The 27,682-nt window shown below is 34.4% G+C and overlaps 2 protein-coding genes across 7 annotated transcripts in view; both read left to right on the top strand.

Moving 5' to 3' along the window:
* LOC131151834 (phosphatidylinositol N-acetylglucosaminyltransferase subunit A) overlaps nucleotides 1-15,683 on the top strand; it is a 51,523-nt gene extending 35,840 nt beyond the window's left edge. For 5 of the 6 annotated variants that reach the window (XR_009135771.1, XR_009135770.1, XR_009135767.1 and 2 more), the window contains 3 exons: nucleotides 14,159-14,249; nucleotides 14,370-14,538; nucleotides 15,346-15,683. Coding sequence is in view for 1 of the 6 variants with exons in the window: in XM_058103267.1 (XP_057959250.1) it covers nucleotides 14,159-14,249; nucleotides 14,370-14,468 (190 nt within the window). In the remaining 5 variants the exon portion in view is untranslated. Of the gene's footprint in view, nucleotides 1-14,158; nucleotides 14,250-14,369 lie in introns of all 6 variants that reach the window. The other variant, XM_058103267.1, reaches the window with a different exon arrangement.
* Nucleotides 15,684-19,350: 3,667 nt separating this feature from the next.
* LOC131151478 (NAC domain-containing protein 92) lies at nucleotides 19,351-22,289 on the top strand. The gene is made up of 3 exons (XM_058102718.1): nucleotides 19,351-19,537; nucleotides 20,064-20,338; nucleotides 21,750-22,289. Exons 1-3 carry the CDS (start codon nucleotides 19,351-19,353, stop codon nucleotides 22,287-22,289), a joined length of 1,002 nt encoding a protein of 333 aa, XP_057958701.1.
* The last annotated feature ends 5,393 nt before the right edge of the window (nucleotides 22,290-27,682 follow it).

The following is a 27,682-nucleotide window of genomic DNA, read 5'->3' on the forward strand; positions in this document are numbered from 1 at the left end:
GACTCGTGAAGCCACTTTCAGGCATGGTTTTGACCTGAAATGATCCAGCAGTGACCCAATCTCTCTATGAACATGTTTTTGGAGTTTTTCATGATGTGTTTTGCCCAAAGATCTCACTGTTTTTGATTGCTTGATTGCTTAAGTGCGGCACCCAAGGAATGGTTGTTTGATGCTTCGTGAAGCAGTTTATTAATGGTTATCGAGTTATTGGGTCTGAAACAGTGGGATTTGCAGTGTTTTTATTATTCAATGATCTAATTCCTTCCATACATAAAAAAATCAAGCTTTTGGACATGTGTTTTACTCAAAGATCCAATATTTGTTTAACCATGCACTCGTGGTAATTCGTCAATTGTTGTTCAGTGTTAGTAACAGTCATTGGTGACTTTCTTGGAGCAGTGACAGTGCTCATGAGCTGTTTTTTGTGAGGCTATAGCAGTGTTATATAAGTTAGTTGGTGATTTCTCCATGGTAGTTTCAGTGGTTCACTTCTCCAATTGTTTCAGTGCTGTGAGTTGCTTTCTTGGGGCTGTGTTTGAGTTTCTTGGTGCTGTGGCAGTCTTGGACTGATTTATTTGTGACTTTTTCATGGTTGATCACTTTCTTTGTGGTTGTTCTGATTGTTCCAACAATTAATCTTATGGTCATTCATCTGAGTTTGTGAATGTTCGGATGGAGTTTGTAAATCCCAAAAGTATGGTTCCTTCGTTAATCACTTGTTTGAGTGAACCGCCTGCTGTGACTATATCAAAGGAGTATTCAAGGTTTCTATAGTATCAGGTGTCTCAACAAGCATCTTCTCACATTGCATCTTTTGCCCAGAAAGGTAATCCTACAATCCTTGGGTTATCGATTCTGCTGCCACTGACCATATAACAGGTGTAACCAACTTCTTTTCTGATCTCCATTACCCTAAAAATCTACCTCAAGTTATTCTTGCTGATGGGTCCACTATTGCTGTTAAGGCGATAGGAACAGTAAATCCTACTCCTTCCATCTCTCTTTCTTCTGCTTCATACATTCCTAAATCTCCTTTCAATCTCATGTCAATTAGTAAGCTTACAAAGTCACTAAATTGTTTTGTTGCATTCTTTTTTTATTCTATTGTTATTCAGGATTTGAAAACGAGAAAGACAATTAGCACAGGATGTGAGGCTTGTGGACTTTACTACTTTGAGTCGCCTTCTCCACCCACTGCCTGCATAGTCGCAGCTACACCACTTCAAATCCATTGTTGCCTTGGTCATCTGTCCTTGGACAAGTTTAAACACTTGGTTCCTACATTGAGTTATGTGTCTAATCTTGAGTGTGAGTCTTGTCAATTGGGCAAGCATCATTGTGTTCCCTTTGCTTCCCGAGCCGACAAACAAGTGGCTAGTCCTTTCATACTAGTCCATTATGATATTTGGGGTAATCGTGCCACATCAAAGTTGGGGTTTTGGTACTTTGTTACATTTGTTGTTGACTACTTTAGGATGACTTGATTATATTTAATATAAGATCGTTTCGAGTTGTTTGATATCTTTTGTGCCTTCTGTTCTCAAATAGGGACTCAATTTGATATGTTAGTCAAGATTCTTTGTGGTGATAATGCTAAGGAGTACTTCAGTACCCAATTCAGTACTTGTATGACTAGCTCAAGTATGATCCTTCAGCCCTCTTGTACCCACACTCCACAACAAAATGGGGTTGCAGAGTGGAAAAATAGACATATTCTTGAAGTCACTCGTACCCTATTATATAATATGAATGTCCCCAAAGTTTTTTGGAGTGACGTTGTGCTCACAACTTGCTCCCTCATCAATAAAATGTGATCTTTTGTCCTTGGCAGCAAAATCCCATATTCAGTTATCTTCCCTAAGACTCTTTTGTTCTCCTTTCCTTCTCATATATTCAGTTGTGTGTCTTTTGTCCATCAGTTAACTCTCGGAATTGTTAAGTTGGATCCTCGTGCTATCAAATGTGTCTTTTTGGGCTATTCTTATACTCAAAAAGAATATCGATGTTATAGTCCTACTTTACATTGATTTGTTGTCTCTGTTGATGTCACTTTCTTTGAGTCTACATCATACTATTATGATTCCTCAAGTTCTATTGATCTTAATGAGTCTCTCCCTCTGCCTTGCTTGCAAATCCAGATCTAGTATCTATGCCCAATCCTCCATCTTCATCCATCTTGAGTCCTCGTCACTCAGATCATCCCAATTTGCAGTTATACACACGGAGACACAAAGGGGAAGTGTGCCTCCTTCAACTTCTACTATTGTGCCTCTAGTTCCCTCGTTGGATAATCTTATTTCCCATGATGTTGATCCTCTTATAGCTGTTCGAAAAGGTACACACACTTGTACCCAACATCAGATCTCGAATTTTGTTTGTTATGATTTCTTGTCACCCTCTTATTACTATTTTGTTAGTACTTTGTCTTCCTTTGCTCTTCCAAAATCTATTTCTGAAGCCCTATCCCATTCTGGGTAGAGAACAACAATGGTTGAAGAGATGCGTGCACTACATGATAATGATACTTGAGATTTGGTACCTCTCCCTCCTAACAAGTCTATCACGAAATTGTCGAAATTTTCGTCACCCTCGAAATTATAATGGCATTCAATTTCTATTTTACATAATTTTTGTCGAAATTTCAACGAATCATCCGAAATTTATCGAAATCTTAAAATTATAGCGAAACTTGTCAAAATTTTAACTATAAAATGAAATTTCCTCAAAATTCAAATGAGAGGTTTAGGAGTGAAGTGAAATTTCTCTTTTAATTTGTTTTATTTTTTTTATTGAAACAAAATGATTATTACAAAGGCTTTTGAAATTATATGAAAAAATATACTTACAACAACATTTTATCTAACCATTCATGTCTAAATTATCATTATTTGTATAATAAATAATATTAAAATGATTTATGAATTTCATTTGTTTTAAGTGAGAATATGTTTAATGTACATTATTTTATATGTTTGATACACATTATATTACAATTTTTCCACCTCATATACAACGTAGATGTATTTAACTTGCAATACATTAGTCCTAAAACTTATATTATTATGTTTATTAACCATTTCTAAAGTTTCATAAAAGAATTTCATGTTTTATTACTAATTTCCATTATTTTTTTCAAATTGAAATTGAAATTGACATCAGAATCAAAATTTCCATCAAAATTTTCGTACTTTAGGAGTTTCGAAACTTGAGTCGAAATCGAAAATTTAAGACCTTGGTCAGTGGTTGGTTGTGGTTGGGTGTACACTGTTAAAGTTGATCTTGATGGTTTTGTGGCTCGGTTGAAGGCTCGCCTCATTGCTAAGGGGTATACTTAGGTGTATGGTTTGGATTATTCATACGCATTCTCTTTGGTCGCTAAACTTGCCTTAGTATGTTTGTTCATTTCTTTACCCACCGCTTGTCATTGGCCTTTACAATCAGTTAGATGCATGGTTTTAAATAAAGGCCGCGACCGTTACGTAACGGTTTTTTGGGTTACCGATACCGTTACACACCGCGAAATCGGTGGGAAGAAAAATCACAGCCGTAGGGGCTGTTACAGACCGCGACCGTTATGTAAAGACCGCTACAGTCGTTACGTAACCGCTACAGGACTATTACACCTAAAAATTATTTTATTTTTTACTCTTTCTTCTCACTTTTTCCCTCTTTCATATATCATTCTCAATATACCAAGTGGCAAGAGGGCGAAAAGATTATAAAGAGGATGACAATGATACAAAATTTACTATATCTTTAAATACTCACAATAGATGCATTAATTAACAAATTGAAAATACTAACTTGTTAGGAAAATATTTTATTTTGATAATATTAGTAATGTGATCTTTATGTTCTATATTTTTCAACTTCAACCTTCTTTCTTTTCTAACTATTTTATATTTGTATTATTCGTATGTCTTATGTGTCTAATAGATTAATGAAGTGTATAATGTATTTTGTTTAATTAATTTATTTAACACACATAAGAATTTATCATAGATAAGAACAATAAGAAGTATAAATACGCACACACACGTAATTTTTCTATCAATGGTGGTTTGAAACAAATGTAAACTTGTTTCCCTTACCAAATAACTAACTTACTCGAACTAAAGGATCTTAAATACACTAAAACTCTTTCTAAGAAGGGCTAAAAGCTTGAAACATGCAATTACACTAATATGCACAAGGTTGTACGTGCTTCAAAAAAAATTCATGGCATTTACACCCGCTTCCCATTACATAACATCCGCTACTCCCGCTTCCCATTACACCCATTACCGTTACGTTACGCTACCCGCTACCGCGATTTAAGACCATGGTTAGATGTGAAGAATGCTTTCCTACATGGTGATCTTCATGAGGAGGTATGTATGGAGCAACCACCTAGGCTTGTTGCTCAAGGGGAGTCAGGCTCACTATGTCGACTTAAGAAATCGTTGTATGGATTAAAACAATCTCCAAGGGCATGGTTTGGTTGTTTTAGTGTTGTAGTACTTGAGTTTGGCCTTCATCGGTGTGCGGTAGATCACTCTGTTTTTTATCATCATACTCTATCTGGCAGGATTTTGCTTATTGTGTATGTAGATGATATTGTGATCACTGGTGATGATGATCGGGGCATCCAAGGCCTAAAGCTTTTTCTATAGAGTAGGTTTCAAACCAAGGATTTGGGACCATTGAAGTACTTCTTTGGTATAGAAGTATCGAGATCTCGTACAGGAACTGTATTGTCACAGAGAAAGTATGTTCTTGATCTTTTAGATGAGACAGGGCTGTTGGGATCCAAACCTATTGATACACCCATGGATCCCAATAGTAAGTGTCAAATATGGGTGATTTGTTGCCTAACCTAGGTTGCTATAGGAGACTTGTTAGAAATTTGAATTATCTCTTCTTGATTCCCCGAGAACAAGTCACTGGGACACAGTAATTCACATTTTGAGATATCTGAAAGGTGCACCAGGGAGAGGTCTTTTATATTAGGATTGGGGTCACACTCACATTCAAGGATATACAGATGCAGATTTGGCCGGGTTACCTTCCTACCAAAGATCCACAACCGGGTATTGTATCTTTGTCGGTGGTAATTTGGTGTCTTGGAAAAGTAAGAAACAAACTGTGGTGGCTAGGTTGAGTGCTGAGTTGAATACAAGACTATGGCACACACTACATGTGAACTTATTTGGCTGAAGAACATGTTGAAAGAACTAGGTTTTCCACATTCTTAGTCTCTGGAGTTGATGTGTGATAATCAAGCTGCTACTCATATTGCCTCCAACCTTGTCTTCGATAAGCAGACAAAGCACATTGAAGTTGATTGCCATTTTATTCAAGAAAAACTTGTACAGAAGCTCATTACAACCGCTCATGTGAAGTCCAAGTTCCAACTTGCTTATTTGTACACTAAAGCCTTGGAGCTGCTTGTGTGAAATTCATTTGTAACAAGCTAGGAGCATATGATATATACGCTATAGCTTGAGGGGGAGTGTTAATTGTTAGAGTTTGGTTTGTAATAAGTATAAGTTAGTAAGGGTATTATGGTCATTCCTATTGTACTTGACATATATTAGGGGGAGAGACCTATCATTGAGTTTAGGTCTTCCATTTTACCTAATTATTCAACATTAGTAAAGTCCACTAGCCGCACGTCCTGTGCCAATCATCTTCCTTGTCTTCAAATCCTAAATAACAACAGAATCAAGAAAGGTCATAGAATAGTTTAGTGATGTCATAGTTTTAATAACAGACATAAGATTGAAGGTAGATTCAAGAATGTACAAAATCAAAAAGAGAGACGGAGCAGTAGGATTTATACTATCCCTATCCCTTCAACTGTAGTAGTAGATATCTGATCCGCAAGGAGCATGGTTGGGAATTGTTTGATCATCTTTCTCTGAGGATGAGGCATCGAGCTTAATTCTAATTGTTTTTTCCAAATCAAAATATCCTTAGGGACTTTTGTCCTGAGATTACAAATTGGAGTTTGAAGAAGGAGCCCTTGACCCATAATAGATTGAGGAGGAACAATTATTATGATATTTTGCCTAGACAAGATATGTCTTATCTATAAGATGGAAGATCTATGATATGGGTTTCAATCCATTAGTAGTATCTTCACGAATGAATGTAGGAAAGATATTTAAATGCTCACTCGGGTCAATGGGGGATCTTTTAACAACAACAACAAAACCAAGCCTTAAGTCCCACTAGGTGGGGTCGGCTATATGAATCCTTTTCCGCCAATTTATGTGATCATAGACCATTTATTTTGACAAATTTAGGGTTCTTAAATCCTTATTCACTATCTCATTTCAAGTTATTTTAGGTCTACCCCCACCCCTTCTACTAACCCCCACAGTAACTAACTCGCTCTTCCTCACTGGCGCACTATGTGGCCTACGTTGCAAGTGCCCAAACCATCTAAGTCGTCCCTCCCTTATCTTATCTTCTGTAAGAGCTACACCTAACTTATCGCGAATATGTTCATTCCTTAATTTATCTTTCAGTGTTATACCACTCATCCATCTAAGCATTCTCATCTCGGTAATTTTTACATTTTAGATATTCTGTTTTTTCGTCGCTCAATATTCTGATCCATATTGCATAGCTGGTCTTATGGCTGTCCTATAAAACTTCTCTTTTAATTTTAAGGGTATTCTACGATCATAAAGCACACTTGAAACACTTCTCCATTTTACCCAACCTACTTTAACTCTATGCATCACATCATCTTCATCAACAAGTTTAACTTTGTTCCAATATTCCTTCAACCATTGCTGAAATTACATTTGATATATTCTGTCTTATTTCTACTTATCCTAAAACTTCTAGATTCTAAAGTTTCTCTCCATAATTCTAACTTAGCGTCTACTCCGCCCCTAGTTTCATCAATCAATACAATATCATCTGCAAACAACATACACCATGACACCTCATTTTGAATGTTCTTGATGTACACCTATGGTGATTGGAAATTCCCTAGTTTCTCTATCTATAGTTTACATTAGTCATTATTCCATCGTACATATCCTTAATGACATTAGTTACCTACTACATACACCTTTTTTTAATCTAAAACCCACCATAGAACTTCTCTAAGTGCCCTATCATATGCTTTTACTAAGTCAATAAATACCATATGTAAGTCCTTCCTCTTTTGCCTAAACTTTTCAATTATCTTCTTAAAAGATATATAGCCTCTGTGGTAGATCTCCCAGGCATAAAACCAAATTGATTTTTTGAGACGTTCGTTTCTAGCCTTAATCTTTGTTCAACTACCCTTTCCCATAGTTTCATCGTATGACTCGTAAGTTTAATTCCACGATAGTTATTACAATTTTGAATATCTCATTTATTTTTGTATGTAGGTATTAAAGTGCTTTTCCTCTATTCATTTGACATTTTCTTAGTTTTTATAATTGTGTTAAATAAATTAGTTAACCATATAATTCCGTTATCACCTAAGCATTTCCAAACTTCAATTGGGATGTTATCCAGTCCTATACCTTTTCCATTTTCCATTTTTTTAGTGCAAACTTAACTTCATTAGCTCTTATTTTGCAAATAAATCTCATACTTTTAGTCTTTTCCTCATTTGTCAATTCTAAATTTAAGCCTTTTATTTGGTTTTCATTAAATAACTTACTAAAGTAACTTCATCGTCTATCTTTTATGTCTTCGTCCTTAATTAAGATAATATCATCCTCACTTTTTATACATTTTACTTTTCCTAAATCCTTACTCTTCCTTTCTTTAAGCTTTAGCAAGTTTAAATATATCTCTTTCTCCTTATTTTGTATCTAATCTATCATACAAACTATTAAATAATTTGTGTTTAGCTTCACTAACGGTCTTTTTTGCATCTTTTCTCGCTTTTTTATACTTTTCAAAGCTATCTATGTTTCTACATTTTTGTCACGTTTTATACCAAATTCTTTTTGTTTTTACAACCTTTTGGACATCTTTATCCCACCACCAACTTTCTTCGTCATTCGTAAATATTCCCCTTGATTCACCTAAAATCTCTTTTGATATCTCTTTAATAGAGCTAGCTAATCTACTCCAAAGAGTATTTGTATCTATCCCATCCTCTATAGGCCAATCTTATCTTTAATCATTTTATCTTTAAATTTTATTATATTTTTTCCCTCTAGGTTCCACCACCTAGTTCTCTTACATTGGTGTATTTTATCATTTTTCTTCCATTTTTTAATACATATATCTAACACTAAGACTCTATGTTGTATGGTTAGGTTTTCACCTGAAATAACTTTACAATCCTTGCATGATAAATGATCTACCCTCTTAGTTTAAAAAAAAAAAAAAAAAAAATCTATTTGACTTCTATTTTGTCCACTTTTAAAAGTTATTAAGTGTTTTCTCTCTTCTTAAAGCAAGTATTCATTATAATAAAATTATATGACATAGCGAAGTCTAAGATCATCTCCCCAAATTCATTTTTGTCTCCATATCCATATCCTCTATGTATCCTCTCATAACCTTTATTATCCCTTCCAATGTGTCCATTCAGGTCTCCTTCTATGAATATTTTCTCAATCCCTGGTATGCCTTGTATAATACCATTCATATCTTCCCAAAATTGTCTCTTAAGATTTTCTACTAAGCCTACTTGAGGAGCATATGCACTAATGATATTTATTATCTCTTGGCCTAATACATATTGATTTTTATAATTCTATCCCTTACTTTGTTTACATCAACAACCTATCTTTTAAGTTTTTGTCTACAATAATTCCTACTCCATTCTTATGTTTTTCTTTTCCAGTATACCAAAGTTTAAATCCTGATTTATCAATTTCTCTAGCTTTCTCCCCCACCCGCTTAGTTTCTTGAAGGCAAATTATATTAATTTTTCTTCTCATCTTTGTGTCCACAATTTCCATGATTTTACCCGTAAGTGTCCCTGTATTCCAAATTGCAAATCTAATCGTAGTTTCCTGTACTAACTTCTTTACCTGCCCACATCCAGAATAATGTAGGAACCCTCGCATATTTGACACCGTACCCTAGCGCTGACACAGCGCTTTGCTTCGGGGTGATGACCTAGCCCACTCTTGCCCAATTTTTCACTACACCCGGATGGTACAAGTGCAATGCGTCACTCGTAGGAGACACCCCAACAAATATTCGGTAAGAATTCATATCATGGTGATCTAACAAATTTTATGCTGGCTGTCAGCTACCTAATGCAGTCCTCCTCCTTTAATGGGGGATATGCTAGATAGACATTATTGAATAGCACCTTTTGATGAGAGCCTACTTATACAGATGTGGTAAAGGGCTCATTATTTATTGGAAAAACTCCTTCATTATTCAACTTTGATGAAAGTAGTATAGTTCTTTTCATTGGTATACTACTACATTTACATTTGAATGAAATCTAATCGGATTCAAATGTTTGTTGTGATTCTTGTCAGAAAGGAAGAACTGGAATGGAAGGTTCACACTCTTTTTTAAAAAAAAATTTATTTATGTTATTTTGTTTCATAAAAATGATGGAACCCATTATTTCCTTTTCCATTTATATTTTTTTTGTTCTTTTATTTACATTACGTTTTTTATACCTATATATATACAATTTATTATTTTGAGGTTAAATACCTAGAGAAAAGAAAAAAAATCGTAACTTTTGGTTGATTTTTAGAATACTAGAGGGTAGAAAAGAAGTTTGTGACACCTGTCATATGACGTAGTAGAAGAGTCAGTAATCTAGGGACTAGTGAAAGAGATACCACATGACATGTAGGTAGTAGCATTATCCTTCTAAGCAAAAGATGCAATATGAAGACAGATGAGATTCTTGATATTGCATGAACCTTGAATACTCTCCTCTTAAGACAATTATAATATGGCGTTCACCTAAACAAATGACTGACGAGGGAAACACACTTCTTGGAATCTCGATACAGCGGCAAATCAAAAATATATAGTGAACAAAATGCTTTTGGAATTCACTAACTTCATCTTAACACTCACAAACAAAACCAACAACAGATAAGGTGAACTTTCCAACCAACTGAAACAGCAACAAATAAGGTTGACCACTAACTCAACCACAAACGAGTCACCAACACTAGATATAGCACTGCCACAGCCCCCAAAAATTAGCCTACACACACTGTCACTGCCACACAACACCAAGCGGTCACCTTAATACCAAACAACAACTAACGTATTGCTAAAAGTAGATGTTCGAAGGAGGTTGAATCCTTGACCAAAAAATGTGACAAAAAATTTGATCATATGCTCTATTGAAGAAATCAAAGCATTTTGGAAAGTTGCATCAAAATCAAGCTAGGAAGCGGTCTCATGCGTTAGTGTTTGGGGACACGTGAGAACTCCAACGGTGCATGTGGGGATGCACAAGGACGACTCCAGTGATTTTATTTCATAGACCTATAGATCGGAGGGTTTTGTGACTACCTATGTGGTGATTTTTGTGAAATATGTAAGGATTCAGATGGTTTTGAGAAGGACAACGATGGCCAGGTTGGTTGTCACTGCTGCTCTTTCCAGCAATCCCTGGACTGGATTCTAGGCTATAGAGGTGTGATTGATCTTCCTATGATGGCAGGTTTGCATAGCATGATAAGGTTTAGGGTTTGGTTTGGCTATTGGGTTTAGGTTGGATCTTGCTCTGATACCATGTTAAGATATAAGGTAAAAACAGAAGACCTAATCACAGGGATAGATCTCTCCTTGTATTTAAAATACCAATTACCATAGCACCCTTACTAACTCAAGCTAACTAACATAATACTAGCACATACTAATTATGCTAAATAACTGGTGACATTTCTATGCTAGCTTTCTTTTAGGACAGAAAGGAGGTGATTCAAGAGGACATTGTGGAATTTTTCACAAGTTTCATTGGAATGGAGTGGTAGGGAAGAGTGTGAACTCTACTTCTATTGCTCTTGTTCCTTGGTAGGAGCATTCTAAAAGGATGAGAAGCTTTCAACCTACTAGTTTGGTTACTAGCCTTTAGAAAATTTGGCTAAGGTTGTGTCCAAGAAGCTTCATGAGGTGTTAGGGAGTACTATTTCTTTGAAACAGACTGCCTTTTATCAAGGATAGGCAGGTTTTTGGATGCAACTTTGCTTGCTAATGGAGTGGTTCAGGATGTTAGGGGGAAGAGAGAGAGGGGAGTTCTTAAAGTACTCTTCGATAAAATGCTCTAACATGGTGAGTTGAGGTTTCTTAGATATGGTTTTTGCTAGGAAGGTTTTTCATTTATTAAAGGTTGTTTATCCACTCTAAGTATTTATGTTATTGTGAACGATCAATCTAGCCATCCATTCAAGGCAGGGTTTAACACAAGGGAGGACCCAATTTCTTCTTTTGTCATTCTGGGTGGTAAATGTGTTGAGTAAGTTGATAGTTATGTTTAGGGCCTAGATGTAATTCGAGGTCTTAGGGTAGGTAGGGAGGAGATTGTTGTGTCCCACTTCCAGTTTATGGATGCTACCATGCCTTTCCTCAAAGATACTGTTGCAAAATTCTAAAGGATTGAAGATCAATATGTCTAAGAGTGGGTAGCTGCTATAAACATGGGGAGAGGTGAGTTGGAGGGGTTTGTTGCATTAGGAGTCGTGCAATTTTAGATTGGCCTTTGACTTATTTTGGTTTTTCTTTTGGAGGTTAGAGGAGTGGAGGGCTTACTATCCTTAGGTACCTTTTGTTTGGATTTTTTTGGAGCGTGGGGCAGTTCTGTCATGGGTTGGTTTTTCTCTGTTTTTGTTCTTTTTTTTTTGAAGATTTCTTGTTGTCTCTTGTTTGTACTTTCTCTGTTAATATATCTTCTTTATGACCTTAAAAAAAATTAATCTGTCACCTACATTGATCCATTCCTTCTTAGGTACATGAGTAATAAAGATAATTCCTGATTAGGTTCATGGATTCTTGATTCTTCAGGGGAGCACTCTTGTAAATCTTTCTTGAGCACTTTTCCAATAAAAGCATGTCCTTCCCGCTTCGTAGTTATATCTGGAAGGCTGAAGTCCCCTCAATGATTAAGGTTCTCATTTGGTTAGTTGCTTTTAATAGAGTTAACACTAACTATCTGTTGCAAAGTAGGATGCCTTTTAAGGCTTTATCTCCAGATGTTTGTTCTTTTTGTTTTGAAAGTTCAGAATTTGTGTCTCACCTGTTCCATCATTGCTCCTTTTCATGAGCATGTGGAGTATCTTTTTGGCTTATTTTTAAAGAGTTGGGTGTGACCAGAGTTGGAGGATTTTTAGGGCAAGTCATTTTCAGGTTTTGAGATGGGTGAAGACTATGTGACGTTGTGGAAGTGTGTAATTTTTGTGGGGGATTCGGTTGGAGTGGAATGCTCGAATTTTTATGGAAAGAGGATATGTTCGACTATGTTTTGGAGAGGATCCAGTATCTGACCTTCTTGTGGGCTTTTGGAACAGGATTTTTCAGAGAAGTCTCTTTTTGAGACTTACAGTGTGATTGTGGCAGTGCTATTTTAATATTTTTCTATTCTTTGTTTTTTTTTTTTTATTCCTTTATCTTCTATGGAGGATTCCTCTTGCTTCTTCTTGTACTTGCTCTCCATAATAAAATATATGCTTTTTCAATAAAAAAAGATACAATTAATACTATTATCCACCGCATCATTAGCATGAAATTCTTGATCAACTTCCAGAAATCATCCTTCGCAATATCCCAGCAATAATGAAAGAGTCATAGTAAAATCTATTTGAACATGGGGGCTTATCTGCCTTCATGCTAAACACCTGCTTCCTTCTCTTTGTCCCCCCAACAAAAAAAACCTTTCTAACTGAACTTTGCTCCTCAAAAATAGGACTCACTCAAACCCTTAATCATTGGCCTAGAAATATTCCCCTCAGAGAAGAAAGCGTTATTAAAATAATCTCATCAGCAATAACCTCCAAATTGTGATCAGTATAAGTGCTCTACACGCCTTACTGTTTAATCATATTACAAGCACACATCAAAATACATATAGTGATTTCGTCATGGGTAGGAATTAGGAAATGATGTGTACTCCTGGCTGTTGGTTTCCCGCTTTTTTTGGGCAGGAGTGGGGAAGAGGGGTGTCGTGTCTTGGCCAAGTTGGGCTGTCTTTTTGTTTTATGTCAATTTTGGATAAAGTTATTCAGCGTTTTTTGTTACCACTGATAAGATTATATGCAACATGTAATATTCAGCCCTCACATGTACACAGTATCTTTAGGAAAGCTTGGCCAAGCCCACCAAGAGTTGGGTTGGGCTTAGGTTGGCCTCTCCAAGTTGCACCTAAGGAAAGCTATTTCTGGCTGTTTGGTATCATTTCTATCTTCTGTTTTCGTTTCTATATAGTAGAGAAAATATTGTGGCAATGTTTTTGTTTATGTTGCTGGTTTTCTATTTTTATTGTCAATACTATTTAAAAAAAAAAAAAATTACAATTAGATTTTATGGTTTTCAATTGTTTTGGCAATTTGTTACTTTTATATCCAGAATTAACTTTTGTGAATTTAATAATTCACTTTATATATATTTTTTTGTTAAAATAAAAGTAAAATGATAATGTCTTTTAAAAATGTTTTCTTAAATTTTGAAAAAAATCATTTAAAAATAAACTAATTTTCAATTGTCATGTAAAATTAGATTGTTCTTGTAGAACTAAACAATGAATTTTGAAATATAATAATTAATTAAAATAATTATAAATCTTCTTTTGGTTGTAATATTTTTTAATTTTTTAATTTTTTAGTATTTTAATTATTATTTGATTCAAATACAAAAATGAGCATTTGTTTGATCAACTTTCTAATTTGTTTTTGTTTTACAAATACTAATCGAACAAAACATGTTGCTAGCTTTCAATTTTTAGTTTTCCTTTCTAGTTTTTTATTTTAATTTTTAGTTTTTGCTTTAATTTTTTGTAGTGATACCCAATGATCCCCTAGATTTTTAAATTCTTTGTACCTGCCTACTTGGGAATAAGAAGGCACTTGGGGTTGTGTGAACATTGCTTGTTTTTGGTTGAATCTCCTATTCTTTCCTTGTAATTAATGTTTTTTAAAATATATATGTATAAATATAAAGAAGGGATTATAAACAATTACCTAGAGGTTTAGTCAATCTCTAGGTTGCTGACAACTTGATTTGTTAACAGGTATCTTACATGTGGCTCTTGGGCAGGCAAGCTTTTTATCTTGGTTATGATAATTGATTTCTTGTTATGGCGCCTACTGCAACTATGTCAGGTATTGCTTTATCTGTTTGTTTCCATGGCTGTTGATTGACAGCTTTGGGTTACAATTCTTATTTTGCCTTCTACATGATATCATCGTGTCATGATGTGTTCCTTTGCTTATTTCCATTAGTCCACAGAGGATATTGAAGAGGTGCCAGATATCATGTTACCCGATTGTCACCATGGACAGCTGTCACAGGATTTCAACGACAATCAAAGCTTTAGATGATTTTGAGATTTCAAGTGTTCTACTAGTTTGTGGTTTACTGCCAACTCTTTGCTGTCACTAATTGATACAGGTTAGAGTTTTTGCTGCCCTCCCTGTGTCCATGTGAGGTTTTCGAAAAATTATTCTCTGTTCCTTTTATTGCTACCTGATTTCATTTTACTTTATTTCTAATCATTCTGCTAATGTTGATAATAAGCCTTAGTTCAAGTGAGGAGGCTGTTTTTGAAAAGATTAAAAGAATTGTTTGCATGAAGCCTGCAATGCAGAGAGTGAGCGGGTTTGTTATAAAATTATTTTTACACGGTTGTCAAAATACCTCAGCAAGAACCAAATATTAGGGATTCTAGGATTCAGGCAACGGCAGTACACCGCCCTTCAAGTAGTTTTCGGAAGAATTTAGCATGTGACAGAACTTGGAGGGACAAGTTCTCTGTTATTGATTTTCTTTCTTTTTGGTTGGGAGTTTGTTTAGAGTGACGGGTTACTTCACTGTTACTGCTAGTTTTTAGCTGGTTTGATGTAATTAGTTGATGTTCTATGAAGCATTTCTAGCTGAGGTTTCCACACAATTATCATTATCCATGCGAGAAACAAAATGTCATTTCGATTAGCTCTCTTCCACATGCTGCCCTGAAAAAATTTAGCGCCCAAAAGTTTGAAGTGGTGGCATGTTACTTACCTGCCTGATGTCAAGACACTTGGTTGAGCTGTGAAAACATTGTCGCGTGTGCAGCAACCATCCCCATTCTCATCGAATGATAGGCTGCCATTTCCTATTATCAGTTACATTATAAATAATGTTATTCTTTATTTATTTATTATTATTAAATAGAACCCCATAGACACCTACATAATATTGTCTTATGGTCGATTGCAGATCTGCAGTCGTGCACTTTCCAGTGAAACTGGTGATTAAACAAGGAATGTTGCCAATAATGAAGATGACACAGTTTGGATTTCATTGCGAGGTTCCACTTTTATCTGGAGCTGGAAGAGGTTTCTTTTATTAAATATATGTTTAAAAAAAAAAAAAATCGACCCTAGTTCCCACTAGATTGGATCCGTTGTGTATATATATATATATATATATATATATATATATATATATATATATATATATATATTTTTTTTTTTTCTGCTGTTCTGCATGATCTCGAACTTGCTCAATGCCGAAAATTTTGATAATTTTATTAAATATGATGAGAATTAAATTTATCCATGTTGGGGGTGGGTGGGTGGATGTGTACTTGACTGGCTGAACTATCTCAATGCCTTATCAAAAACTCTGAGCTTGAACAAAAATTTGAGCAAGCTCAGCTATACAAAAGCTTGCAATCAAGAGCATGCTTGGTCAATTTGAGAAAGTTTTCATTCTACTGCGTCTACTGCAAGCGTTTTGGGTTACTAATTTTGTGATTTTGAGGTTCGTTATTATTTTCTTTCCAAGTGAAGGGATTGCAGTGGCTACACGAATTTGAAACTTTTTTAATAAAATATTGCTAATTTAAAAGTTATTAGGTTATGTTCTGATGAATTATGCAATTAAAAGTTTATAGATAATATATATATATATATATTTATTAAATGGTAATAGTTATAAATTTTTAATGATTTTTTAGTCGAACTCATATATTTTGATTTTATATAAGTTACAATAATAAAATATTTATTTATAAATAATGTGTAGATTTATTTTAGTAAATTAAATATACAAGCTTATCTATTTTTTAAATTTAAATTTGTTTTTTTAATAACTGTAAAATGTCATTATTATATAAATATATAAATAAATTTCATAAATATTTTAATAAAATTTAAGAATTTTAATTATATTAATGAATTTTAATGTAATTCATCATTTTTAATCAAATTGATACGATATTTAAAATTTATGTCTTTTAGTAAAAGTATATAGTTAAGTTTTCTAGTTAAAAATGTTTACTAAATGTAAGAACTATGGATTATAGTCTAATAGATAAATATTTTCAATCAAATTAAATTACATCATAATCTCTAAAATTATTTGTGTATAGGCATGAGACTCTTAAATGATGGAATATAAGTAACATTATTTTTAAATATGAGAAAAAAAATACTAACCTCCCTTGAGGTTTGATAAAAAGACAAAGAACATCTCGCGAGATTTTAAAATTTTCATTCACGTTTCAAATATATATCACATAGGTACATTGAAATTTGTCAAAAAGTAAACGTGACATAATGATTTAGCTTTTCCAAGTCTAACTATCTGGATTCTCAAAGAGTAAAGGCCTCAATTGAGAATTTTTGAATTAAGAATTTAAAACAATGCAAATTACAAATGATAGTACCTAAAGAGAAATAAAAAAAATATGAAAAAATCTTTGTTTGAACTCAATCAACTTAGAGTAAGGACCCTAACATCCTTGCACAATAGATAGACCCGTGAATTGATAAACAACTTAAACATCAAATTGGTAAATTACTCATCATCATCTCTCTCCCTATGCAGCATTCCCGTCTCAGTCTCATTTGATATAAGCATCGAAGAGATTACCTTTTAGACTCTTTACATTTACTTTTTAACCATCTTGCAATGGAAATGCATGATGATTTTGTACGAACAACTAATTGAGTAGCTAGTGTTGAATTGTGAAAGAGAGACAGACAGACATACGCATTCATATATATATATATATATATATATATATGAAGCCAAACATTGTAACTTGCGCAGCCTATAATTAAAATAGTTAAGAAAATTTATATGAGACTTAGATGGCCTGAAATGGAACCCTAATAAATTAAAAAGAAAAATGAAGTATAAAGAAGAGAGAAGGCAGAAAGTGAAACTGAAGCAAGACGAGGAATGGGATGAACAAGGAAAAAGGGAATCCGGGTTAACGGTCCGACCAAACTGAAACTCCCTCCCACAAAACACTCACCATACAATATAATATAATATAATATAATAATCAAGTGGTACGCACACCCATGGAACCCCCCCTGTGCTCGCCCTTTTGTCTTCCATGAATTATTTTCTTGTCTACTCCGGACTGCATTAGCGGTTTACGTGGCAGTCTTTTACTGGTTTGACCTACCCATAACCTAGAAGGCATCAGTGGGGCCTGTTCTTCTTGATTGGGTCACGCTCGTGTTTGACTTACTCTGAAATTTGATAAAAATACATTGACTTTACTTAAATTTTGAAATTTTAAAAAATGTTTCAAAAATTTTAGTAACTTTTCTTGAGATTCATCAAAAAGACACAAATCTGCTTTTATATTTTGCGAAAAAAAAAATTTTTTTGATGGGAGATCTGTAATATTTTTGAAATCTCAAGAAAGATCAATAAAAATTTTGAAATCTCAAGAAATGTTCCCGTCTTTTTGCCAAATCTCGAAAGAGGTCAGTATCTTTTGTCCTAATAATAATACTTTGCTTAATATCCTTCAGGGGTTGCAACATTTATGATCAATCCATCAAAAAACTAATGTATAAATATAATTTTTGGATGAAGAATAATAACATCTAAAAAATAAAATTAATTGTTTTATACTAATTATCATTTACACAAGGCTTACTAATTTTTTAGTGACATCATAATTTAATTAAAAATAAACTATCAACAAGTTAATTTTTAATTAATTTCTTATACACTCTTAAATTAATCACTATTCATTCAAAAGCCAATCACTAAGCATAATTTGCTGACACGTTCATGTACTAAATACATGAAACTTTTAATCGGATCAAAATCTCATCTTTTAATTAAACTTAGAAATGGGGAGGAAGGAGTTTGAGATGGAGCATGGGTTGTCTATTATATATATTTTTTATTCAGTTAATGTATATATTAAGCCTGAATTAATTTTATTTTTTTTTATAACTCAAGGATTTCAGCCACCATCCCGTCATTTTAGACATTATAGTGCGGCACCAAACCTGAGAGGGTAAAAGCCGCCCTCCCATTGATGCACCCCTTATAATTCACTGGGGTAAACTCTCAAAAAAAAATCGAACCCGTGATCTTGCGGTCAACAAAATCACAAGTTACCACTGAATTAATATTACACCATGAAAATCAATAACCCATTTTCATTAGTGATCATTCCTCCCTGTCATATAATCCCAAAGTATTTTTTATTTTTTATTTTTTCTTTCCTTGAAGTTGTCCTTTATTGCTAACAAAAACGACCCATCAATTCTTATGACAAAATAGTATTCAGAATCATATAATTAATTATTTGCTAAAAGAAGCTAGGACCATCTTGAACATTTCCAATGCTCTCTCTCTCTCTCTCTACATACAAATAATTTTTTATTCACACTTAAACATATATATATATGTATGTATATACCTTGAACATGAAGACCCCTAGTAGGTGACAGCTTCGCTTACACACATCCTCTACGCAAGAAGCTAGCTAGCTGCCATACTTATATAAATGTATTGCAATTAAGTTTCTTGTTCAGAAATTATATACAGGAAGAAAGTTCTATAAGATGATGATGAGTTTCATAAACTCTCACACACTCCAAGCTGATAATTAATTATCGTAGCTAGATAAGGTAGGCTGCCTTTTAATTTCCTATCCAATTCAGTATTTTCTCTCTTTTAACTTTGAAACCCATGCACACAAGGAAGCATATCTATATCTATATATATATATATGCACTTTGTCAAAGTTTCATCAGCATATATATATATATATATATATATATATATATTATCTTTTGGCTAGCTAGTTAGGGTTCTTGTTCTGGTTTTGGTTTTGGTTTTGGTTTTGGTGTCTCTCTCTCTCTCTCTCTCTTAATTACATATGCCATTTTCTTGTAGCATCAACTAATTTAAGGACTAGTACTGCCAGCTTAAAGAAAAAGAGGAGAGAGAGAGAGAGAGATGGAAGGTGGAGGAGAAGGAAATAGTAAGAAGGAGGAAAATAAGCTGCCACCAGGATTCAGGTTTCATCCAACAGATGAAGAGCTCATCTCTTTCTACCTGGTTAACAAAATCTCAGATGCCAACTTCGCCTGCCGCGCTGTCGCCGACGTCGATCTCAACAAGTCTGAGCCTTGGGACCTTCCAGGTACATACACAAACACACACACGCATACCGTAGCTAGATTTATATATGCATGTGGCTTTCTACAGGCCATCTAATTATAAGCACATGCAGATCATCAGTTTATATGTAATTAACTAATTCTAATTTAACTATATTCATTCTTATTCAGGTTGATTTATCTGAAAATTACAGTACTTAGTTTCTTCTTTTTAATTTTAGCCGGCCATTATCCTTTCAGTTTTCAAGCACGTACATATATATGTTTTCCAAAACCCTACACTGCTAATTATTAAGTTTGTATTAATAAATTCTGAAAAAAAATTCATTACTATAAACAAAACTTTTAGGCTTCACATACACAGCCACATACATATATAAATGATTGTGCATATACTTAGGTCGAATTCAACTCCTAAATGAAGTTGGAAATTAGTTTCTCTGCATGAAATTTGTTTAATTAATACTAATTAATTATTCATTAGTCTTGACTGTTTCATTCGATGCATATTTTGGATCTGTAAATAATAAAATTATAAATAATAATTAGGGAAAGCGAAGATGGGAGAAAAAGAGTGGTATTTCTTCAGCCTGAGGGATCGGAAATACCCGACCGGGGTGAGAACGAACCGAGCGACGAACACGGGGTACTGGAAGACGACGGGGAAAGACAAAGAAGTGTTCAACAGCCTGAGCTCGGAGCTGGTGGGAATGAAGAAGACGCTGGTTTTCTACAGAGGGAGAGCCCCCAGAGGTGAAAAATCCAACTGGGTCATGCATGAATATCGCACCCATTCTAAAGCCTCCTTAATCAGACCTGCCAAGGTAATAATTAATTCAACCTTTACAAATAATTTCATCATTGCTCAGATCTTGCATATATCCCTTGCCATGCATTCTTCTTAATTTTTTACGTACCATAAGGAGGACGATGAAGGCTCACTGGGTGCACAAAAATGAGTTGCACGTTTTGTGGATAGGTGCGCAATAATTAATTATAATGATGGATTATCTGAAGATAATTAATTGATTTGCATGCTAATTAATTAAGCATGTCTCTCATTAATTAATTGGTTAGATATATGGCAAATATTTTCAACTGCAAAAGCTTTTAATAACTATAGAATGATTTTGAACATTAAAAATATCATCACGCCTTAGCTTCTTTTAGGATCATATGGACCCAAACACCGCTTATATATATGTGTGTGCGCGCGCGTGCGTATGATACTAAATTTTTGCATAATACAACTCTTATCTTTTCCTTTTAATTTGGATTGGCTTCATGAATGAAAACAATGTTAGTTCGAAGAAAAAAAAAATGTCTCGAATGTCCTTTGCAGTTTCACACTTTGGGTAATGGGCACTACACTACACCTAAGATAGCTAGATAAAGCAATTAATTGTCGTTTTGTACACAAGAAAAATCACACAATACAAGGTATAGTTTTGGTTGAGGGTGCAATTAGTCATTACAACTGATTTTGATTATTCATGACAAAAATTAAAAAGTATCACTAGAATTTTTATAAGTGACTAGCTAAGACAAATTTTAACTATAAAGGGAAATTCATTCTTTGTATCATCTAACGATTTCCCGTGCCTCCCCCCATATATCGTTACTTTTTATTTTTAGATTTTTCCTTCTTTTTAGAATAAATTATTGTGTGCATGTTATTGGGAGTTTACTTGAAATTAATGAATAAAGCTAAAGAAATCTGCGAATAGAAAGATTACAAGAACAATTCAAAGTAAATTTTTGCTTTCGTGATGAAATTATTGTTAAGATATTCATCGGATATTCGATGTTTAGAAAGTACGCATAAATTTCTATGACTACTTAGGAGTGATCCTCTTAACAGTGAGTGAGCTTAATTCAGGCAGCATCACTAAAAGTCCTAAAAGACAAAAAGCTGACCATCTGTAAAATATATTTTTGGAAAAAAAAATTGACCTTTATTAACATTGCCATTTCAATCTCACCATATACATTTTTTTCTGGTAATGTTAATACTAAACTAGCTAGATTTTGCATGAAGCTACCCTAATTCTATCTCGTGTTAGTGAAATAAATCCCAAATTCTCTATTTCAAAATGAAAACCGTAGATGAAACACACATTTGAGATTAGAACCCTGATACAACCTTCTTTCTCTATGATGATTCTAGGTTTTTCTATATGTATTTTATTTTATTTTTTTGGGAGGGGATCTAATTATATTATGTTGTATGAACAGGATGAATGGGTGGTTTGCCGGGTGTTTCAGAAGAGCACTGGTGGAAAGAAGTATCCCACAGGCCAGTCAAGTAGAGCACCCAATATTCCATACAACCTTGAAATTGGCCCGAGTGTTCTACCACCCCAAATGATGCAAACAGACAATGCTCAATTCTCCATGGGAAGAAACTACATGAGTGCTGCAGAACTAACAGAGCTCACTAGGGTTTTGAGAGGTGGATCCACCACTGGTATGACCTTTCCAAACCAATCCCCATTTAGCTACCCACCAGCAGCAGGAGGATCCTTCACCGTATCTGGACTAAACCTAAACCTTGGAGGTGCAGCAGCAACCACCCAACAAGCCTTTCGACTGATGCAGCCGCCGCCACAACCACCAATGAATCAACATGATGTGACTTCTTCTATGCTCACCACTTGCTCTCTTGCCACCGAGACTGGTTATGGTGTCGACATGAATAATGCAAGTGGACCGAGCAGTAGGTTTGTGAACATGGAGCCATGTATGGATTTGGATAATTATTGGCCTCCATATTAAGACTGAGAGAGGGAAAGCTTTAGGCAGGTCATTTGAAAAGGTAAGGAAGTACTTACAATGGCGAAAAAATAATTCAAAAATGATTGAACTTCTCGGAAGTTTGTATCCTGGCAGTATCTTGAGTACCCACAGGAGCAGGTTCCATTGCTGTGCGTACCCAGGACACTGCCAGAATACAAAGTCCCACGACACCAAATAATTTTGCTTCTAGCTAAATTATATTGTATGCACTTCTACCTTCCAAGTTAATACTCTTCATCTTTTGGGCATGCCACCCTTGCTCGGCAGTCAGCCCTGAGCAGTCCCAATTCCTAAGGCAATGCCTTCCTTGTAATACCAAAAAATATAAAATGTACTTTTGGGCATATCATATATTGCGGTTTGGTTTGTTTAGCTTCCCAGCAGTATATAATAGAAACTTATTTGCCTGCACAACACATCTCTCTTTAAAAATTGCGAATGATTATGAGAAACGAGCATTAATAATGCATTAATATAGGTTAAGTCAATTTAAAATGAAGTCCCAAGTTCGGTATGAGCAACAATATTCCATTTTTCGCTTAATTAAATTACATTATCTAAACAAGAACCAGAACTAAAATTTGATTCCACTTCAAAGAAACAAACCCTAATTTCTTCATTTGTCCGTGAACACATATGTTTCCCTCAATCAGCTCATTTTTACATGCAGCATGTTTTTTACTTGCTTAATTTATCAAGCAAAGTTCAGCAGCATGTATATGATGAATAGATCCCAGATTAGATAATCATATCTCTGCAGCTGCAAATTCAAATATATTCTAACCTTTAAAAGTGTTCCTCATGAACTAGGCCAAAAATTTTGCTAACAAAATTCATAAAATAAAGCAAGAAGGCATTTCCCTGTTTTTGGATCAGGGTAAGATGACAGATTTTAATAACCTTGATTTTGATTTTGGATTTTAAGTTCTAAATGCCAAGCTGTTTTATTTCCTTTTTCTCTCTTTTGGATCAGCAAGAAGCTAATTCTTCACTCGTGTATGACGACCAATAAACCTGTGTAAATGTATAGGTAATAAGCCCCAAGATAGTTTTTCCTTGATTGTTTAATATGATCTGATGATCTTGATACACCCAAATCAACCCCACTGAGGTTCATATCAGACTGTAGAACTCATACTCTTCCAACGTAACATATGTAAGTGACCTGTATCCAAAAAAAATGCAATTGAAACAAAGGGTAAGTCCATGTTTGTAAACAAGACTCACTTGAAATGCAAGTAGTAGAAGTAATGGAAGGCACTATTAATCAAAAAGGTCTATATCCAACCCTGTATCCAAGAAAAATGCAATTGAAACAAAGGGTAAGCCCATGTTTTTAAACAAGACTCACTTGAAATGCAAGTAGAAGAAGTAATGGAAGGCACTAAGAAGTAATGGAAGGCACTATTAATCAAAAAGGTCTATATCCAACCCATAACTCAAGAATAATTTCATCTACAAAGACATCTTGATGTCCAACTAATCCTTCAATATTTGCACTCTTTAATAATTCAGAAGCAAAAATTAGCAAAAGATTGCCCTCTCTACTCCTCATTTTTTTCATTACTGCAATAAACTCGATCTTAAATTAATTTTTTTAAAGTCCTCTTTAACGACTTGATCAATACCAATCATGTACGCAAAGCCTTCCGATCATTGAGTTACTGAAAACAAAATGCATAGGCAGGGCAGGATGTAACAGTAAACATTGGTGTGCAGTTCTATAAAATGAAGTGATTGACAATTAAGGTAGCTGGCCAGCTAGTTTTAAGTCTTTTCGTTCCAGCTAGACAGTCTTCTTGACATATCCTTATAACTACTTCACTGCCAAAGTCGATAGTCATTGTTAAATATTATTTGGAAGGCATAAGGATTTACGAAACACGTCTAGCAGATTCATGTTCAAGAGGTGACTTGACGATGCTGATTATTTAGAAAGTATTTATGCAGACAACACGCTAACTTAGTTTATAATTTCATGACTTATACAATTCAAAATGGATCCCCTTGTTCAGAACTCGAGAGCAGGTCCAACATCATTGAACTGAGATAATGAATCTTCTATGGCTGGTATGTGTCTGCAACTTTAACAAATAAAATTAATTTAATGATAAAATTGGATCTCACAACAAATTTATAATTATTTAGAAAGCATTTACGCAGAGTCGCAGACAACACGCTAACTTAGTTTATAATTTCATGACCACAATATAATTTCAAAATGTTTCCCCTCATTTGAATTTGAGAGCAGGTTTGAAATCATTGAACTCAGATTATGAATCTTCTATGACTAGTATTGCACAATTAACAAAAAAAAATTAATCTAATGATAGAATTGATCTTAAAACAATTTTATAATTTGAAGTGCACCACAAGAAACCTATAGTAATCTTCTATACTAAAGTTGCCCTTTCTTATCATGATTAGTTAGTCATCCTAACAAATATCTAGCAATTACAGCTCCACCACAACTTGTTGGGTTGGAGATGTCAAATGCATATGCAAGCCATTGGTTGTATTATGGAAGAGATTAAACGCAACTATAATTAGGTAAACGGTATTCATTCAACCAAGCACGCAACCATGCAATATTGACTATAACCGTAATGAAAAAAATTAGTTGGTTAGAGGAGAAGTCTAACATGTAAACCATCATTCATAGTAATGAAGATACTAAAAGTAACAATAATTATGGAATTCATTCAAGCAAGCAAGCTTTTTTAGTAATTCTTGCACAATCTATACTAATGGATTTGAATAATTAACAGAATCAACACATATTAAAAAATTTAAAAATCACAACATATTTGTGATAATTAAATTACTGTTTCTATTTTGGAATTATTTAATAAGTAACATTCATATATAACTAATTATTTTCAATGTATGATTTACAATATTTTCTATCATTATTTTAGAGAAATTGATCAGACGAGTTACTGTTTAGAAGCTTGATTTAAACTTCATTTTTATCAATCTAACTTTTATAGAGAATGAGACCATTAATACTCCTAGAAAATTCATATTATGCATGTAAGCCTAGTTTAAGTTGGATGAGGATTCATTATTCACACTAAAACCAGGTTCTGTGATCTCATGGCAATCCATTTTCCTTTTTCAGGGGCCATATTTAGGGCTAGTTAATCATAAAAAAATTTCTTTTGTTTTATTTCATTTTATTGAAATGTGCCAGTCACTGGGAAGTTTATTTCTGCAATTTCTATTTTCGTGCTGTCTGGCTGGGATGTTGGCTAGATCAGATCTTTTAAGACTTCTTGGTCAGCTTTTAGCACCAGTTAAGTTATTTTATCTCCTTTCTAGGTTAGTTTAGGTTTGGGTGCTTGTTTGTGTCTTCAACTTTGTTGGCTTGGGGAGGTACTCCTTGCACAGTTGTATGGTTTCACACTTTGCCATACTAATATTCCTTTCGGTGATTGAAGCCCGCGATCCCCAGTCACACCCATAATCATGTGTCTTCTTTACTCTCTATTAACTTGCATATTAGAAATTTTTTTGTGGAAAGCCAGGTAGCTTTCAAAAAAAAAAAAAGTAGGCAAGCAAGAGACTCAGGATTCATATGCAACTTGATATTTGAAGTGTTAGAGAAGTAAATGAAAGACTGACATACGGGGCAGCATAGCTTTTCATTTGTTTAAACTTCTTGAAAATTCTAAGGTTCAGTTCCTATACAATAGTTCCGAATCATAGATCCTTACTAGAACATGACCTACCCAAGAAAAAATTTTGGATGGTCCTGGACTAGCAACTCAAAATGCGAAGTGATGGTCATGCTCCACTCAAATGCTGACACATGTACCTTGAGCCTCAAATTGTTGACCAGCTGGCAAAAGAGCGTAGAGGATGCGTCACTTAATATGTGGGCCGAAGGTACATGTGTCAACATTTGAGTGGGACAAGACCATCACTTGGCATGTTGAATTAGTAATCTAGGATGACTACCCAAAATTTTCTATTAACCCTTTGTCTTTCAAAAGAGAAAATTAAAACAAAAAAAGGTACAAATTTCTGACAGCCACACACAAAAGACAGGCAGACAACGGTGAACCTGGCAAAAAAATCAGTTAATAATCCATGAAAACTTAGTTAAAATGCAACAGTAACACGATAAGCCACACGAAAAAGAAGGTGGCTTTCAGTACTCTTCATAAATCTTAATGAGAAAGAGATAGTGGTAAGTACCCATTAAAAAAATGAAAAACTAATGTAAGAGTGTCAATGTGTGTTTAGAAGGATGCAACCTCAAGAAAGGGTCAACGCCCTCTAAAATTTTTGCAATTAGTCCATTTTAGGTGGATTATATATTAAAAAAAATTATCATTTGAGCAGCTGTTGAACTAATGTGGACATTTGTGCATGGACAGTAAGTAATACAACCTTAAACATTGAGTAATCTCTATTTCCTTCAACTTTGACTTCTTCTTTTTTTTTTTCAACCATGCTTGAAGGTACAAGAAGGTATGCATGCTGAGCTTATCTATTGTTCTAATAAAAATGAAACGAAATACCCAAATTTGTTTTTCTAGACAAATCTTAAAAGATATCTCGTTGTTTCAGAACTGCAAGAAAGGAAACTCCTGCACCTATATGAAAACTATAGGCTTTCTGGGGGTTCAGTTTTCAGATTTGGTGCAACAGTAGCTCTCTTTTCTTTCCCTTTTTTTTTTTTCCCCTCTTCCAATCAGCAAGAAGTTTGCACTAGTACCCGAATAGAAGCTTAACGACAGTCAGGATGGAGTTATTAATCATCTCACACAAAACAAAAAACATAAATGGGTCAAAATAGAGCACCCATTACATCCAGAATGCTAACAAACCAATTATCCTTTACAAGAAAAACAAAGAATATAGGCATCAATCATCTCGCACAAAACAAAAACATAAATGGACAAAAAACGGAGCACCCATTACATCCAGAATGCAAACAAACCAATTACCCTTTACAAGCAAAACGAAAGAATATAGTTATGAGCCAATTCCAGAGGAAAGAAACAGAATGTAGAGAGATTAGAGCGTATCTGGTACAAAATTAAGGTTGCCTGGAGCTGCCATTTTTGTGCTTTTGTCGCTACTGGTGTTGCGTGTGGGGTTTCCTAGTTTTGCTTTTTGATGATATAGGCCAAGTCCGAGTGCCACCATGAGGGACTTTGTCAGATTCTCAACCACAAGCTCAAGGCTGAAATTAGAAAGAAGAGAAGTGTTGCCCGAGCAAGATTTGAGCCCTAAATTTCACAATCGAAGTCACCCACTAATCTCCAAATCTGCCCCAAGAATCTTGAGGCAAAAGGGGAATTAATTGGGGGCTACAAACTGAAGGGTACTATTTGAAAACCCAAGGAATTAGATAGAAATTA

The sequence above is a fragment of the Malania oleifera genome, chromosome 3 (genome assembly GCF_029873635.1).
Source record: "Malania oleifera isolate guangnan ecotype guangnan chromosome 3, ASM2987363v1, whole genome shotgun sequence".
In the NCBI taxonomy this organism is placed as follows: domain Eukaryota; kingdom Viridiplantae; phylum Streptophyta; class Magnoliopsida; order Santalales; family Ximeniaceae; genus Malania; species Malania oleifera.